The sequence below is a fragment of the Dermochelys coriacea genome, chromosome 4 (assembly GCF_009764565.3).
Source record: "Dermochelys coriacea isolate rDerCor1 chromosome 4, rDerCor1.pri.v4, whole genome shotgun sequence".
Taxonomy (NCBI): Eukaryota; Metazoa; Chordata; order Testudines; family Dermochelyidae; genus Dermochelys; species Dermochelys coriacea.
Window position 1 is genome coordinate 9823944 of NC_050071.1, and position 17530 is coordinate 9841473.

General features: G+C 44.6%; 1 protein-coding gene across 3 annotated transcripts; it reads right to left on the reverse strand.

Moving 5' to 3' along the window:
* Positions 1-2467: 2467 nt before the first annotated feature.
* LOC119854593 (sulfotransferase family cytosolic 1B member 1-like) lies at positions 2468-16377 on the reverse strand. Of its 3 annotated transcripts, none has more exons than XM_038399281.2 (8): positions 16280-16377; positions 13015-13160; positions 10770-10898; positions 9982-10079; positions 8436-8562; positions 7547-7641; positions 5699-5879; positions 2468-3025 (listed from the first exon to the last, which is right to left on the reverse strand). In XM_038399281.2, exons 2-8 carry the CDS (start codon positions 13157-13159, stop codon positions 2913-2915), a joined length of 888 nt encoding a protein of 295 aa, XP_038255209.1. In that variant the 5' UTR covers position 13160; positions 16280-16377; the 3' UTR covers positions 2468-2912. The 3 variants fall into 3 exon arrangements, with proteins under 3 accessions (XP_038255209.1, XP_043369206.1, XP_043369207.1); XM_043513271.1 differs by lacking the exon at positions 16280-16377 and adding an exon at positions 15872-16084; XM_043513272.1 differs by lacking the exon at positions 16280-16377 and adding an exon at positions 15872-16084 and having other exon boundaries at positions 13015-13188.
* Positions 16378-17530: the final 1153 nt, after the last annotated feature.

The following is a 17530-nucleotide window of genomic DNA, read 5'->3' on the forward strand; positions in this document are numbered from 1 at the left end:
CCGCATCCGGTGTCGATTTGGCGATGGAATCGGCGTGGGTCCAGTGATACAATCTATGTCCCGTGTAGATTCGCCGGTGTAATCCATGCACTATTCCGGAGTCATCCACACGGCCCATGTGCAATACGGATTCACCACAGTAATGGATCTGCAGTACAGCAGCTGGCGATTTGGATCTGATCATCTCTTTGCAGACAGGCAAGAAGAGCGCAGCAAGAAATATTCATCCATTTTGTGTGTATGTATTAAAATGTACTGTTCCTATTTGCAAAAAGAACAGGAGGACTTGTGGCACCTTAGAGACTAACACATTTATTTGAGCATAAGCTTTCGTGAGCTACAGCTCACTTCATCGGATGCATCCGATGAAGTGAGCTGTAGCTGTAGCTCACGAAAGCTTATGCTCAAATAAATGTCAGGTTTCAGAGTAGCAGCCGTGTTAGTCTGTATTCGCAAAAAGAAAAGGAGTACTTGTGGCATCTTAGAGACTAACAAATTTATTAGAGCATAAGCTTTCCTGAGCTACAGCTCACTTCATCGGATGCATCCGATGAAGTACTTATAACATCTATATCCCTTATTGTAAGGTAATATATGAGCACTTGTATTATGAGCCTCTGTGACTGTGCAAATCACTGGACAGGAGAGAGACATTAACTAGTGTGAAGTGGTGATCTCCAACAGAAGGTGTTATGGTTTTTCACCTTCCTCTGTAGCATGGGGCATGGTTGACTTGAGGGAGGCTTCTCTGCTCCTTGAAGTCTTTAAACCATGATTTAAGGACTTCAACAGCTCAGACATGGGTGAGGTTTTTCATAGGAGTGGGTGGGTGAGATTCTGTGGCCTGCGCTGTGCAGAAGGTCGGACTAGATGATCAGAATGGTCCCTTCTGACCTTAGTATCTATAAGTGAGCTGTAGCTGTAGCTCACGAAAGCTTATGCTCAAATAAATGTGTTAGTCTCTAAGGTGCCACAAGTCCTCCTTTTCTTTTTGTGAATACAGACTAACACGGCTGCTACTCTGAAACCTATTCTTATTATTTTAGCAAAACAGAACAAAGCACAGTAATTGCCAATAACATAACAATCACAAACTCTTGTAATGTACAGTATACCAACAACATGTAATTTAATTTCTTGAAGCATTCTTTTCCACAGGTTCTTATATTTAAAGTGTAGTAACACCAGTTAATTGCTGGTGTGTGTTTAGACAACCCTTTCTCAGTGGTTAACCCGACAAAGAACTCACCCAGGCGACACCCCAGTAAGGGAACAGTCATGTAAATTATTTGTTAAACTGAGATTTATAGTCAAAACTTCTTTGTAGAAGGAATACAAATATAATTATAAAGTTAGGAGTACTCATAATAGTGAACTTATATATATATATATATATTTATTATAGCCAGTACGCCTCCAGGTTTTCAGAGCAGCACAAGCCAAACATGGCCAGTAGCTAAGTGTGAAAATGTACAGTTGAAGATAACCAGTTTTTTAAGTAACACTTCATCATAAACACATTTTATTTTCCACTCATATGAACCCTGCTGGTATTTTTTGCTCACTGCCCTGCTCATTAATAAAACCAGGGGGCAGCCGTTCCTCATGTTAAGCAGCACTTATTTGCAGAAGAGATCCTATTGTGCTCCCACACACACACACTCAAAGTCCAGACTTGCAAGTGTTCCCCTTGGGAAGAGGGTTGAAGAAGGCACAAGTGGCTTGTTGCATTGGTGAATGGAAAGTGCACAGATACTAGGGTGACAGGAAGGCTACAAGAACCTGAATAGACTAAGCTACACAGGCGAGCTTTTCAGTTTAACTCAGATTTGTAGAATTTGACTTTGTGTCAGCATAAACTAGATGAAGGAGAAGTAATTTTATGCAGGAGTTCTCATATTTAGTCAGAATGTGGACCACTTCCTATGAGAGAACTGGTGGCCCACCTCCCTGGCACTATCCCCATTACGAGATTCTCTAGAGAAATTACAATACTTGATGAATCTGTACATTACAATTAATGCTCTTCAAAATCAAGCAAGCCTCCTTTCCCAAACCAAATTCCACTATTTCATTTTTGTCTTCATTGAATCTCCCCAGCACCTTCCTCCCCACTAAGCCACCCCTCTCCTCCTATTTGCCCCATTCCCTTGATAAAGTGTCTTATTGAGCAATTGCTTGACTTCAGCCTCACTGGTGGCTTTGGTTGTCTTGGTGACGTGTTGCTCTTTTCCTAGTAATGACTATCGGCTTCTCTTCCCTTAGAGTTTTAGAAGCTTCTTGTGGAAGCTGTGAGGTTTGACCTTCCATTGTTCCAGCTGTTTTTACAGGGCAAGCCAGGTGTAGAGAAGGACCAACAAAGTGCTCTATCTATGGACCACAGTTTACAAACTGTTGCATGACAGCATTGGCTGAATAAATAGCAGTCAAACAGTCAGCCAGATATGCCCAAATGGTGGTATCTTCATGTATCTGAATCATTCAGGTCTAGATCTTCAAATGGAGTTAGGTGCTTAATTCCCTTTCATTTCAAGGAACTGGGAGCTAGGTGCCTAAATAGCTTTGAAGATCTGGGCCTGAGTCCTTTGCCTCACTTGAATCTGGCCAGTACTCAGTCTAACATAAAAGAAGGTGTGGGGGGAGGGGGGGCTAATCCTAGAACAAGGAGCCTTCCCTGCTACTCAGACCCTATATGGAATCCCAGTCTCTTGGATCAGTCCCTCTGCTCTGGAGTGTAACTGCACCTTGGTCTAGATGACCCAAGACTCCAGATTCAAGTGTCTGACCATCACTGGAGCAGACACTTCTCAATGTACTACTTCTAGTTGATTAAAGGAGAGGGGGAAGCTATTCTCAACAGAAATGACAGAGACCCGTGTATTAGAACTACAGCACTAAGATGCCAGGCTCCTTCAGATCTCTGTTCGGAACCGCAGTGTGGTCCCAGCCATTTTCCTCTCGTAATCTTCATTGAATCTCTCATTCTGGGCCACAGTAAAGTGATTCTTCCAGTCCCCAGCAATCCCTGAAACAAAAAAGAGAATGAAACAGCAAAGCCCTTGCTGAAGCAAAAGAACTCCCAATGTTGGAAAATGAAATAGAAATAGTATCAAGAAAACATTAAAGGTCTAAATTCTACACTCAGTTACATGCTTTTCTCTAGCTCAGGGGTTCTCAAACTGGGGGTCATGAACCCTCAGGGGTCACAAGGTTATTACGTGGGGGATTCAAGCTGTCAGCCTCCACCCCCAAACCCTGCTTCACCTCCATCATTTAGAATAGAGTTAAATATGTTAAAACATGTTTTTAATGTATAAGTGGGGGGAGGTCACACAGAGGCTTGCTATGTAAAAGGGGTCACCAACACAAAAGTTTGAGAATCTCTGCATTAAGCTCCAATAGACTTATGGGGGTGTAACTGAGGCCAGAATTTGAACCTAGATTTATTAAGTAAATACATTTTTCATGCACCACTAACAAAAGTGTAGTTAATTAAAGTGAGTGTTAGACAAAAACTCAATGAGGGCCAGATCCTTCACAGTGCTGAGCACCCCCCACCTTCTATTAGCTGCTAAATGTAAGAAGAGCTAGTCTGCTTAACACTTTGAGCAACTTTTCCATATACTGAGGACAAAAGGCATCAAGAAAAATGCTGGCATCCAGGATAGTTGATTGATAAAAATAGCAGACTTTGAAAAAAAAAATGTTTTGGTAGCAACTAGCTTTTAACTGGAATTTAGTCACTGGAAAATTGGTGAACTGAAATATTGTATTGGTCAATTTTCTAATGGTTTGTGGAAGCACTGGGTGGATGCCAGAGAAAGCAAGCCAGCTAACTAGATCCTGCATTCCATATTGATTGTTTTAAACATAGTTTTAGTATGGAAATTATTCCCTCTCACCTATATTATATTAGTAAACATGTTTATTACAGTAGTGTCCAGGGAAGAGCAAAACTGGTTCCCCATTGTGCTAGGCACTGTACACACAGAGTAATAAACAGTTCTGGTCCCAAACAGCTCACACGGTATCATTCTGTCTTGTAACAGGTTTCAGAGTAGCAGCCGTGTTAGTCTGTATTCGTAAAAAAAGAAAAGGAGTACTTGTGGCACCTTAGAGACTAAAATTTATTTGAGCATAAGCTTTCGTGAGCTACAGCTCACTTCAGCTGTAGCTACAGCTACAACTACAGCTTTTCAGCTGTAGTTCACAAAAGCTTATGCTCAAATAAATTTGTTAGTCTCTAAGGTGCCACAAGTACTCCTTTTCTATTCTGTCTTGTGACTGTGCTCCGGCTTTGCCTCAGGGGGTCCTGTGCTTCTAGGCGGTTAGGGCTTGCCTCCGAGGTTTGCTGTGACCCTCAGTATAGCCTCTCTCCCCTCCTAGAGACAAAGGTTACAGCTTACTGATCCACCATCATCAGCCAGTCAATGGGTTTGATGTAAGAGCCCTCTTTAGTCCCTGTCTTCCTACTCAGGGAGCATTTTTGTAGAGGTGTGGGAAGGGTTAGGGGAACCCACACCCACCCTCTTCTCTGGGTTCCAGTCCAGGGACCCTAATGGCACCGGAACAGGTGGTTTTCCTATACTACAGGAGCTATAGCCCTTCCCTGGGCTACTTCCCCAAACGGCCCCTCCTAGAACCTGCCCTTGGTACCTGACCACGCTTCTTCTCCCGGGTCTTTTACCACTCACCTTCTTTCTCCCAGTCTTTCCACAACACACCTTCTTACTCCCAGCTATTACCAGTCAGTGTCTCTGAAGGAGCTTCCTTTTAAACTAGTCCCAGATGGTTCTAAATGGACTTTAGGTGATCTGATTAGCCTGTTTCCCTTGATTGTTTCAAATTGATTCCAGGTGTCTTATGGAGTCTGCCTGACGTCATTGCTTCTAGCACCTTCCTGATCGCTCTGGGGCACCCCCTGTCCCGGTCACTCAGGGAACAGAAAACTATTCATTCAGTATCCAGTGTGTTTTCCTTCTACCAGTCTCCTGCACCGAACTGGTCTGGGTCTGTCACAGTCTGTACTCCACCCTTTGATTCTATTTTTATTTTTCTCAGTTGTCTCCTATGGCCAACATGCTTCTTTGCTTTTCTTTTTCTAGTGAATGAGAGACATGGCAAAGATATTTTATGGAGAGGTGGGGATTTAGGGCCAAATTTTGAAAGAGTGTAGCTCCCATTTAGGCACCGAAAAAAAGTGGCCAGATTTTCAGAAGTCTTTAACATGCCAAAGCTCCCGTTGTTCTCAGTGGGAGCCGCTGGATGCTCGGCACTTCTGAAAAATCCAGTCACTTCGTTTTGATGTTTAACAAGCTGAACTCTTGAAAATCTGGCTCTACTGCCCCCGTTTAGTCAACGATCAAGTTCTAAACAGGTAGCAGCAGCAGAGTGCAGGCTTGTGCAATGACGCTCTGCTCTGTTCTTCTGGTGACTACTTCTAGGGGTGAGAGGGTAGTTTAGTCTCCATGCCCACTCAGTCCTTGGCCTCTTTCATGAGACTGGGATTGCTAATTAGTGTCTTATATCAAGGCATGTGTGAGATATAAATACCTGCCCACTAGAAATGGTACCACCAACCTGTTTTACACAAACCACTGAAAAGCCATCAGATATAAACATGACCACCTTTCTGGGTAGCTTCCTGTTACAACTGAGGAGAAGAAAAATGGTTGCTAGTGCCTGTGCAAATCCTTACCTTTACGCATGAAAGGGGAGATGCTTTGATCCATTACATCACTTGGGGTCATCTTATAATTTGTGATGGGATTCTCTTTCATCATTTCAAATGAAGTGTGGTAGACGATCCTGTCCAGAACCTCCTCCTTCAGATCCATCTCCAGGAACTGCATCACCTTGCGAATTTCACACTTTGGATCCTACAGAAAGACAAGGGCACTTCAGATGGTGTGTGGTGGGACCCACTGGCTCAACTAGTCAAGTGAAAGTCGCCACCACCAGGTAACGCAGTGAAAGTTTAGAACTTTTATGTGGTGCCAGCAACTTAGTTCTTCCACTGTAACAAAACTAATATCCATTAATCCATCAATACATTTCATCAACCTTGCCCCCAATTCTTACACCCCTTCCCAAAATAAAAAGGAGATTAATAGCAAAAAAGTCTCCTTCTTTGTCTCCCTCCCTAGCATTAGCACATTGCACAGGCAACCGTAATTCTGGCACTGCCTAACTTTTGAGTACTTGACTTTGCAACCCAAATAATCTTATTTTAACATAGTTTTTTGGGGGGTGTAATATGTTTAGAGAGAGAGAGACCAATACTGGTCTGTAACTCACCAGTCCCAATGCTTTATTTAGAAAGTGATGCAGACAGCCACTCTGGAGGGACCCTAATTCCAGCCACATCTTCCCCAGCCAGTCACAGAATTCTTAGGGCTGTATCCGCAGCTGCTATAAATTGCTGCAGCCCACAGAAATACACCAGTGACTACACCAGTGGAACTATGCTGATTTGTGGACCTGGCCCTTACTCTCAGACTTCACTTCCTCTTCAGCAATACGTGGATGCTAAACTTCAGGATAACCCAGCTCCAAATACTAGCCCATATTACTGTTAATTGGGAAGGTAGTGATTAATTCCATTTCATATAGTTCAAAGCTATAGCTGGGATGTTTTTCCAAATCTCTCTGATATGGAAATCATCCAAGATCAGGTTCTCATGAGATTTCTGGCACTGCTGGATTGGAAATACCCACTTCCTCTCCCAGCTAAAACCAGGAATTCCAGAGTGAAATTAAAGGGAACAGGAACAACTGCTCTCTTTCAAATCCCCATCTAAAGTTCAGTTTGGGTCTGAGAGAGGGGTTAAGTCACTTCTAGACTAACTCCCCCATCTTTAATAACATGCTTCCTTAACTTTCCCCTCCTCTTCCTGCCTCTTAATAAATGTGCTACATCAATATTTTTAAATGAGAGTTAAAAGTCTCTTTAAAGAAAGCAGTCCTCTTTTGGTGCTTGCTCTTCAAGAGATGCACTCCCATAAGGCTGCACTCTAGCATAGGCAAGAGGCTTTGAGAAAGCAGAATGGCCCAGTGGTTAAGGCACTAGCTTGGGACTCAGGACACCTGGATTCAGTTCCTTGTTCTGCCACACGCTTCCTGTGTGACCCTGGGCAGGTCATTTAACCTCTCTACGCCTCAGATCCCCATCTGTAAAAATGGGGATAATAGCACCCGACCTCCCTCAGAGGGGTGGTATGAGGATAAATCCATTTGATATCGTGAGGCACTCATAATAAATCTAGACACAATTCTAGATAAGGGACAATAAGTGGGGAAGGAGGGAGGCTCACAGCTCAGGGGTAGTATTAGCACCAGCCAAAGCATTTAAAGAGTCACAGTCTGGCCCTTTTACTCATGGTGGACTGCACTACCCTAGAGAGACACATTCTCTTCAGGACAGCCAGACTGATCTTCAGATGAACATTGCACAGTAGGGTAAGGCATTGAACAGGTGTCAGATTTGTTGCCTTCATCCTGGTGTGTGTGGAGTGGCCCCTAAAGTGGTTACTTGTTGCCATCTCACCTCTTTCATGTCCTCATAGAACAAGTATAATATGGGATGGTCCTTTCTCTTCTCCCACCAGCCTTTCACATGGTCACACCAGGAACCATACGCAACTAAAAGAGAAAAAGGTATACAAATACTCTTAGTGACATGAGCGTGACAGGGGCTCATGTTATCTTTTGGCTTAATGCCACTGAAATGCATTGTGTGTGCAATTACTATGACATCATGTGTAAATCGGGTAACTGGGCACAAACCACCAGTTGTGGCTATATGCATACACTAGGTCAAATTCTTTGCCCCTTTGGTTCCACTGTCAGGTTAGAATCCTCAACTATTATTTTATGTGACTGGAGCAGAAACTAGATATTAACTGACTCTTTTATAAATACAGCTTAGGGCCAGATCCCAGCTGGTATTGGCATACTTTCAATGAAGTCAATGGCCTGATCCCCAGCTGGTGTAAATCAGCATAGCGTCATTAAAGTAAATGGGTCAGATCCTTAGCTAGTGTAAATTAGCCATAGCTCCATTGAAGTCAATGTATCTATGCTGATTTACAGCTGCTGAGGATCTGGCCCTACATTATAGTTATATAAGGTCTGGGCCAGTGGACCCACTGCTGTGCAGTTTCCCCAACCACTGTTCCCTCTGAAGGGGAGCATAGATGCAATGGAGGCTACTTAAACTCTCTGGTCTAATAGGAAAATTCCCTCCCTCAGTTCTCGCTGCATTTCCTAGTATTCAGAGAGTACACTGAAAGGCACAGCATCTAATTTTCCCACTAGGAGGCAGAACCTGGCCTGGATAAATTCACCTGCAGGTGCAAGTCTCTTTTCCTTTATGCTTCAAGCAGCATCAATTTAAAACCCCAGGAAAATGAATTGCTAACAGATGTCAGTCTCACCTCTGCCTGCCATGTACTTCTCAATGTATTGCTCCCAAGTGCCGGGGTCTGGTTGCAGCTTGTTCATCAGGTCAAAATGGTAGAAAGAGACAGCTACATCTTTAGCATTTCGGGCAACATAGATCACCTGTGGCAGGAAGAAGAGAATAATCCATGTTGCCTCGGTGACCTTGAGTTCTGAGTGGCTCTAGACTTGGATTTTCAGAGATGCCTAAGGGAGTTGAATGCCTGATTACCTTAGGCTCCTTTCAAAATCCCAGCCCTACTGCAGGGGATCCAAATTGTGGCCCAAGGGCCAAATTAAAGCTGAGGGATTGGAAGCACCCCTGGACACTGTGGTCTGAGAGTAGAGCACCATGGACTGGGCATGGGAATAGAAGCTACAGGAGCACTAATCCTGGCTCTGACACTAGCTTTTCCACTGACACTTTCTGTAGTCTTGGGTCGATCTCTCTGTTTCTCAGTTTCCCCATCTGTAAAAATGCGGAAAACAACAACACACATTTCTGCCAGTGTAACCCAGTGCACAGACCCCGCAGAGATGGAAATTCTGGCGGGACTAGAACTCCACCAGGGGAACAACAGGCAGGCAGCACAACCACCGAAGGGAGTGGTGTTTGCCAAGGAGGGATTGTGACCAGGATGCCTGGGGGATTAGTTAATTCACTGCATCCCCCCTGGGGGCCTCCTTGTGGGCCTCAGTCACAGGTTAAACCAGCCTACCTCTGAAGGAAGGAAACAATGCAATCCCGGTCTGCCCTGCCTTGGGATGCATCCTCCTATTCCCCTGGGTGCAGCAGTCAATGGGTCTGCTCCCATGTACATTCAGACATAGCTGTTCATATAGTGGCAAAATACATCATGCCTGGCAGGGCCAACATGGCTACAGAGAAGTGAGCTGGATTGTATTCTGGCTTTCACACCATCAAGCAGAATTGTTAGTTGAGTTGTAATTGCAAGATCACATTTACCCCTCAGTTATGCGTGGGTAACCTCATTGAAGAGAATAGAGATTGCCCAGGAAGAAGTATTTTAAGACAATGGGTGTTGCACAGATGTTGGTGATGTTGGCAGAATTTGCTTTCCAGGATCTTTGTTACTGATGATGATGTATGAGCCAGAAAGAACCCAATCTGTTTGTCAGATCCCAGGGTGAGCCTGCAAAGCTGACGGCTGGAAAAACATCTTACTCAACACTGAGTGAATGTTATCTAAAGGCATTGGAATCCCATGAGGCCAATTTTAATGGGAACTGGACATCCTGATCCCTTAGGGAGCTTTGAAAATCTCAGCCTAAATATCAATACAAACTTGCATCCCAATGTTGTAAATGTAAAGCTGCAAAACTGCTGCTCTAGGTAGCTATCAGCATGGAATCTCACAAAGAAATCTCTTCCCACAGGAGAAAAGAGTCAGCGGGTAAAAATGAGGGAGAGGAACCTGGCAAAGGGTGAGACTAGCATGAGTATTCTGTGTGCTCAAGGCACATGGTACTTCCCCCATCAGCCTATTGTCCAGAAGTTCTGAGTTCCCAGTTCCTGGTTACCTTGCAGCCATTTTCCCAGAAGGACATTGGAAGGAGCTGGACTGGGAGGTGGGTTTTCACTAAACGAGGAGATGGCTTCTTGGCTAATTGCTCTGTACCTGGTAAGCAAAGGTTCAAAGGGATCATTGATGCTGATAGAGAAGGCATTAAAGGTAACAAGAAAAGGAATACTTGTGGCACCTTAGAGACTAACAAATTTATTTGAGCATAAGCTTTCATGAGCTACAGCTCACTTCATTGGATTCATTCAGTGGAAAATACAGTGGGGAGATTTATATACATAGAGAACATGAAACAATGGGTGTTACCATACACACCGTAACCAGAGTGATTACTTAAGGTGAGCAGGGAAACCCCGCTCTCCTGCTGGTAATAACTTACCTTAAGTGATCACTCTGGTTACAGTGTGTATGGTAACACCCATTGTTTCATGTTCTCTATGTATATAAATCTCCCCACTGTATTTTCCACTGAATGCATCCGATGAAGTGAGCTGTAGCTCACGAAAGCTTATGGTCAAATAAATTTGTTAGTCTCTAAAGTGCCACATGTACTCCTTTTCTTTTTGTGAATACAGACTAACATGGCTGCTACTCTGAAATCTGTCATTAAAGGTAACATTTCCAAAAGCACCCAAGTCTCACTGAAAGGAACTGAACCCAGATCTCCTGAGTCTTAGCCCAGTGCTCTATCCACAGTCCCTTCTTTCCTCTCCTGAGCTGCAAGCCAGCCGCACTGAAACACTGACCTTTTTGTCTGTAGTCACGCAACACTAGTGCTACGTTTACCTGGTGTCATCTTTCCAGAGAGAGCAAATTCCAACATGGGCACTTTGTTGAAAATTGCATCTCGCTTGCATTTATCAGGATCTCCATCATTCAGAATCATGTCCACAATTTCACTCATCCATGTAGTGCCTGGAAACAAGACGAGAGAAGAAAAATCCAGTCAAGAACCAGGGTTTATCCACCAAGGAACAGTCAAGCAAGAACCTCATCCACTGTTCATCCAGCCAAGACAACAGAACTTACGGTATTCAGCCTATTAATTTAGGATCTTCAATATTCTAGCTCAGTGGTTCTCAACTGTGGGTCGTGACCCCATCTTAATGGGGTCACCGGGGCTGGCTTAGACTTGCTGAGACCTGGGTTCAAAGCTGAGTCCTGAGCCCCACCATCTGACCCCCTGCCTGGGGTTGAAGCTCTTGGGCTTTGGCTATGGGTCCCTCCCCCACCCGAGGCAGTGGGGCTCAGGATTTGGCTTTGGCCTCTCAACCCAGGGCGGCAGGGCTCAGAAGGACTCAAACTTCAGTCCTCCTTCCTGGGGTCATGTAGCAATTTTTGTTGTCAGAAGGGGGGGTTACAGTGCAATGAAGTTTGAGAACTCCTGTTCTAGCTATATCTCTTCTACTCGCCTGAGGCTGAATAGCAATGGAATATCATTAATCTGTAGCCAAACATTACAGTTTGCCAGCATTGTCAAAGACAGTTACGGATGGCAAGCGGCCCACTTCAGAGCTCTTTTTGTGGAAGGTCTGCAACCGCACCCATTTTCAGGGGGGTGTGAGGCCTCTCCTAGGCCAACACAATTGCTAGTTGATTTTCTATTGTTATGTTTTTGATGAACATCATCACTGTGCTCAGCAACTGCCTAAAAGACACAGGAAAAGACACAGTTGCAGCCCCAAGGAGAGTTTACCATATATATAATTCATGGTCCACACTGACCTAGCCCAGCTAATGTGGGACAAGAGAGATGATGCTACCCCTTCTCCCATCCCAACACCTTAATTTCCCCCTCTTCTCACTCCTGCCGGCTTCCCTATGAGCTTGTGCAGCGGAGCTACTTGTGCTACAAACCTCCAGGCTACACCATATAATCACAGCAAGGTTTGCTGATTGTGACTGGTTCCTTGCTGGAATGGCAGGTGACCTCTGTTTGGAAAGATGAATCAGTATTTTGAACTCCGAACCCTTCTGGTTCACAGCCATTTAAACCATCCTCACCGGAATGGAGAAAATCCAGACCTTTAATACCATCTCTTCTGAGCCTGCTGCTTTGTTTATGGTTAAAGTAAATATACAAACCACTCAAAATCAACCAATTAATTCAAGGGCCAGATTCTGCTGCCATTGCTCACATTTAATATTACTTCACTCTGGGAGCTATTCCCGGCATTAAAGTGCTAATCAGTATGAGTGAAGGTGACAGAAACTGCTGCAAAAAGAAGTTTAAAAAAAAAGAAGACATTATCGGTCAGATGGCAAATGAACTGCCTGAGATAGCTCAGAATTCACTCCTCCCTGGAACCAAAGACCTTTTGCCTGTGAAATGATTCATGGAAGCCTCAATTTCCCTCTTCATCTATAGCACCTGGGCTCTAAGGCACTGCATTGCGGTGATCACATAGGTCTCCCTCCTTAATCAACCAGAACAACTCAAAGTATGCTGGGACCTGACCTTAGTGACTCCACAAAGTCTCCAGCCCCTTACAACCCAGATAGTGTTATAGTGGAAACGTTAATACATTAATAAATTGACCTAACACAGTTTATGTTGACTTAACTTTGTAGTGTAGACCAGGCCTGAGTCTCCAGACTAGCAAGGCACATCCCCAAACACTAGAGCAGCCCAAGAAAATATTAAGTTAAGTTTGTCCCTTTATATTGTAGGGAAGAGGAAATGCCCATCTGTCTCCCTGTGACTGCATAGTGCCTGGGTATTCCCATTTCAGGTGCTTGAGGCCATAGAAAGATCATTTCAGAAAGGAACAAATCCCAGTCCAGAAGGGTTTGGCATTCAATATGATGGAATCGTTTCCAATGAGCGAAATGCAGGCTGGGAGCTGTGAAATGCTGGAAAGTCTCCTTTGCATTCTTGCTCATTATTGTTAGCAACAACTGTGAATCAGTGGAGCTGCTTTGCTTTCACGAGGGGAGCATGATGGGGCTTGTAGGGACCCCCCCCTAAGTTTCCAGGACCATAGGGCATGGCTCACTGTGGCTCCTAATCCAGAAAGTCATGAAAACTCACCAGATTTGGGGTACGTGGCTATCACGATGTCATCTGGCTTACTCTGGAAGTTGTCAATCCTTTCCCAATTGTATGAAAATGCACAGACCATTGGAATGTCATGGACTATCCTCAAGACCTGCCGAAGGTAATCTGGTGAAGCCATGCTGAGGAGAAGAGTTCAGAAGAGTGTAACTGGCAGGGCAGAATATGGGAGAGCAGCTGGGCGGGAATCTCATTTATGTCCCCAGTGCTCTCAGACACTCAGTTGAGCGTGGCGGGATATTTCTTTTTTTGCAGCAGCAGCAGCTGGCCTGTCCCTTTCCAGCTGTTTAATAGTGCATGCCCGTGGCTACGTTTCCATTAAAAACTGAGGTAGCAAAGGAATTTCTGATGAGCGCACACGATACCACACCTCATAACATTAGATAACAGACAGCAGCATGCTTCGAAAGAGTTCATTGCTCAGCTTTCTAACCCACTGACTCCTTTGTCACAACAAAGGCGTATAGGGGGGTGGAGGTGGAGGGTCTACAGAGGTCTTATGTTCAGGGTTTCTCAGATCTCACCCAGAAAAAGCAAAGGGTCTTTTTTATTACCTAAAAGAACAAAGGACCTTGATCCTCATGTCAAGAAAATTGCTTTTAAAGGCTGGAGAGATGCAAAGGAACAAATATTTGTAGTAGGCCAGACCCATACATTGTTTTCCTGCTGTACATGATGGATGGGGACTCAGGAGACCTGGAGTCTGTTCTCAGCTATACCTTGTCCTTGGGCAAGCCGCATAATCTCTCCATGCCTCAGTTCCCTATCTGCAAAATGGAGATGACGATAGTCCGTTTCTCACATGCTTTCTCTATATAGACTCTTTGGGGCAGAGGCTGACTTTCTACCTGTTTGTACAGCGCCTAGCACAATGGAGCCTTGAATTTAATCAAGGTCTCTAGCTGCTACCATAATAAAAATAACACTAATCATTTCTTTTAACAGTGCTTTCCCCTGCGAGACCACTGGGTTAATTCAGGCTGCTCCCTAGTGCTTTCATCAAGCAAAAATGTGGAGAGTCCAATGCTCCAGACTTATTACTTACGAACACTGGGCACATTCTAAAGCACGGGCCCAGTGACACAGTAACTTCAGCCGCCAGGGATGTACTGTTACACCCTAGGAATGCAGGGCCTGGAGGGAGTTATTGCTCCAGACTCAAGGGTACATCTACACAGCAGTTAAACACCCGTGGCTGGCCTGTGTCAGCTGAGTCGAGCCTGTGGGCTCGGGCTGTAAAACTGCAGTGTAGACATTTGGGCTTGGGCTGGAGCCCTCCCTGTCATGGTCTCCCAGAGCCTGGGCTCCAGCCTGAGTCTAAATGCCTACACTGCAGTTTTACAGCCCTGCGGCTGAAGTCCCATGAGCCCAAGACAGCTGACATGGGCCAGCTGAACATGTTTAACTGCTGTGTAGACATATCCCAAGGAAAGAAGAAGGGCTCCAGGGATGCATGGAACCTGGGTGCAGGCACTTTCAGGGCCCAAGTTAGGCCAACACCAAGCACTTTTGAAAATCTCACAACATACTTTTTGTGAAATCTGGAATTCAAAACTATTAAGTCCTAAAAAGAGATAAGCAATACAAATAAGGTATCTGCAGCAAGTCAAATAACCGTGTTCTATGACCCCATAACTAGTTAATAAGTAACTGTGTTCTATAACCCCATAACTAGTTAATAATAAAACTTTCAGCCGAGCAGGGCAGCAGGGCTGTAACTACCATGACCAGAAGGAACAAACAGCACTCTCATTCACTGATTGAACAATAAACTTTAAGCAAAAGGCACCTTAGAGACTAACAAATTTATCTGAGCATAAGCTTTCGTGAGCTACAGCTCACTTCATCGGATGCATGCAGTGGAAAATACAGTGAGGAGATTTTATATACACAGAGAACATGAAACAATGGGTGTTACCATACACACTGTAACAAAAGTGATCACGTAAGGTGAGCTATTACCAGCAGGAGAGCGGGGTGGGGGTGGGGGCGGAACCTTTTGTAGTGATAATCAAGGTGGGCCATTTCCAGCTGTTGACAAGAATGTGTGAGGAACAGTGGGGGGGGGGGGAAACATGGAGAAATAGTTTTGCTTTGTGCAATGACACATCCACTCCCAGTCTTTATTCAAACATAAGTTAATTGTATCCAGTTTGCAAATTAATTCCAATTCAGCAGTCTCTCGTTGGAGTCTGTTTTTGAAGTTTTTTTGTTGAAGAATAGCCACTCTTAGGTCTGTAATCAATTCTTCAACAAAAAACTGCAAAAACAGACTCCAATGAGAGACTGCTGAATTGAAATTAATTTGCAAACTGGATACAATTAACTTAGTCTTGAATAAAGACTGGGAGTGGATGTGTCATTGCACAAAGTAAAACTATTTCCCCATGTTTATTCTTCCCCTTCCCCCCCCCCCCCCCCCGTTCCTCACAGGTTCTTGTCAACTGCTGGAAATGGCCCACCTTGATTATCACTACAAAAAGTTTCCCCTGCCCCTGCTCTCCTGGTAATAGCTCACCTTACTTGATCACTCCTATTACAGTGTGTATGGTAACACCCATTGTTTCATGTTCTCTGTGTATATAAAATCTCCCACTGTATTTTCCACTGAATGCATCCGATGAAGTGAGTACTTGTGGCACCTCTGGCACCCATCTTAAATTCATATGTAAATCACCAGACAATTCATAATCCTGTCCCCCTCTCCTTTTACAAAATCTAAGCTTGGAGTCTGCATCACTGACCATTTCTGCAGTCCCAGACTAAAATGAGTCATGTGTTGAAGCCCTAATAAAGGTATAGATCCATTTTATAATTGTGCATCCAGTCCTACCCTTCCCCAGTGCACACAGCTCCTCTTCCCAGGTCTTAGATGGAGAAATCACAAGACTGTGCACTGAACATTCCGGTCTGGAAAGTTTGCAGTGTCAAATCCTCCTAAAAATGCCCAGGTTTCTTCCTGGATGTGTATACCACCAGTCCTAGACAGGCTGCTCTGCCTGGCTGTTCGCTCAGACAACGGAACAGACAGACAAACTCCTAACAGAAAAGGAGTACTTGTGGCACCACTGAATGCATCCGATGAAGTGAGCTGTAGCTCACGAAAGCTTATGCTCAAATAAATTTGTTAGTCTCTAAAGTGTCACAAGTCCTCCTTTTCTTTTTGCAAATACAGACTAACACAGCTGCTACTCTGAAACTGCTAACAGTAACAGGCCAAAGAGTTGATGTCTTAGTTTACCTTTCTCCTCTGGCAGTGCTGCTCTTGTGGTGAGAAGGAAAGGCTGTATGTAAACTAGCATGATCTTCACAAGGATATTGTCAAAGGATTGGGGCAGGCTCATTGCGCTGGCAAGAACATAAAAAGGCTTCAGGAACGCAGCCAAGGAAAACAAAATGTCCCAATTCTATAAATAGTGTCTCTGAGAGGGAGGGGCTTGGGAGTAAGAGATAAGCTCAGCGGAAGGCCGGGAAGGAATACCTTCAACTTGCTGAGAGGCTCCAAAATGAAGCCAATTGGAAAAGGCAGGAGGCCAGGGTCACCATGTCCCCTGGGCTCTTCCAAGAGCAGTGAGAAATGCAGGTGTTTCTTCTGGGTCAAGGTCGTATTCAGGAGCAGGTGATGCACGTGACTGCCTGGGGTGCCAGGCTTGAGGGGCGCTGGGCTCAGGATGCTGGGAAAATAGAATGTTTGAAGCGAAATGTTTCAGGTATTCCATATGTGACTTCATTTTTAATTAACCTCCTAAAATGTTCTGGATCTTTGTAGAATTTCACGAAATCTTCCAGACTTTCTCAGAACCACATTTTCCTTGAACCTCCTAGACTGTTATCAGCCATGCCCCCAGGAGAAGATAAGGGATGGGGCATCGCCAATCAGTCAGTGAGATATGAGAATGAAGTGAAGTGAAGTGAGAGCCCAGCTGCAATATTGTGAAAGTGTACTTGTGTTTTAAGAGTTGAAGAGTGTAAGTAGCAACTAATAAAGGGCATATTTTATGAGACACCAGAGATATCTATCAAACCCCTATCTACGCATCTATATAAAAGAAATACTGTTACTTCTCTTGTCATGCATAATATGTAATGTTTGATGACTTTTTAAGACTTTTGCTGTCCCTCATGCTGTTTGTTTTCCCCCATAGAAAATAAAAGATGTTTCTAAAAAAGCCTTCAGGAGTTCAGGATTGGGCTCAGTATTGCAGCAAGGTGCAAATGTGATGGGAACTTAGGCGGCGACTCCATGGGTGCTCCGGGACTGGAGCACCCACAGGGAAAAATTATCAGGTGCTCCACACCCGCCGGCAACCAAGCTCACCGCTCCTCACCTACTTCTCCCCTCTCTGAGCGTAGCACGTCCCCACCCCCCTGTCCCTCCCAGCACTTCCTGCCCGCCCCACCCCCACGGTGCCTAACAGCTGTTTGAGGGCATTTAGGACTTTCTGTGAGGGAGGGGGAGGAGCTGGGACACAGCGCACTCAGGGGAGGAGGC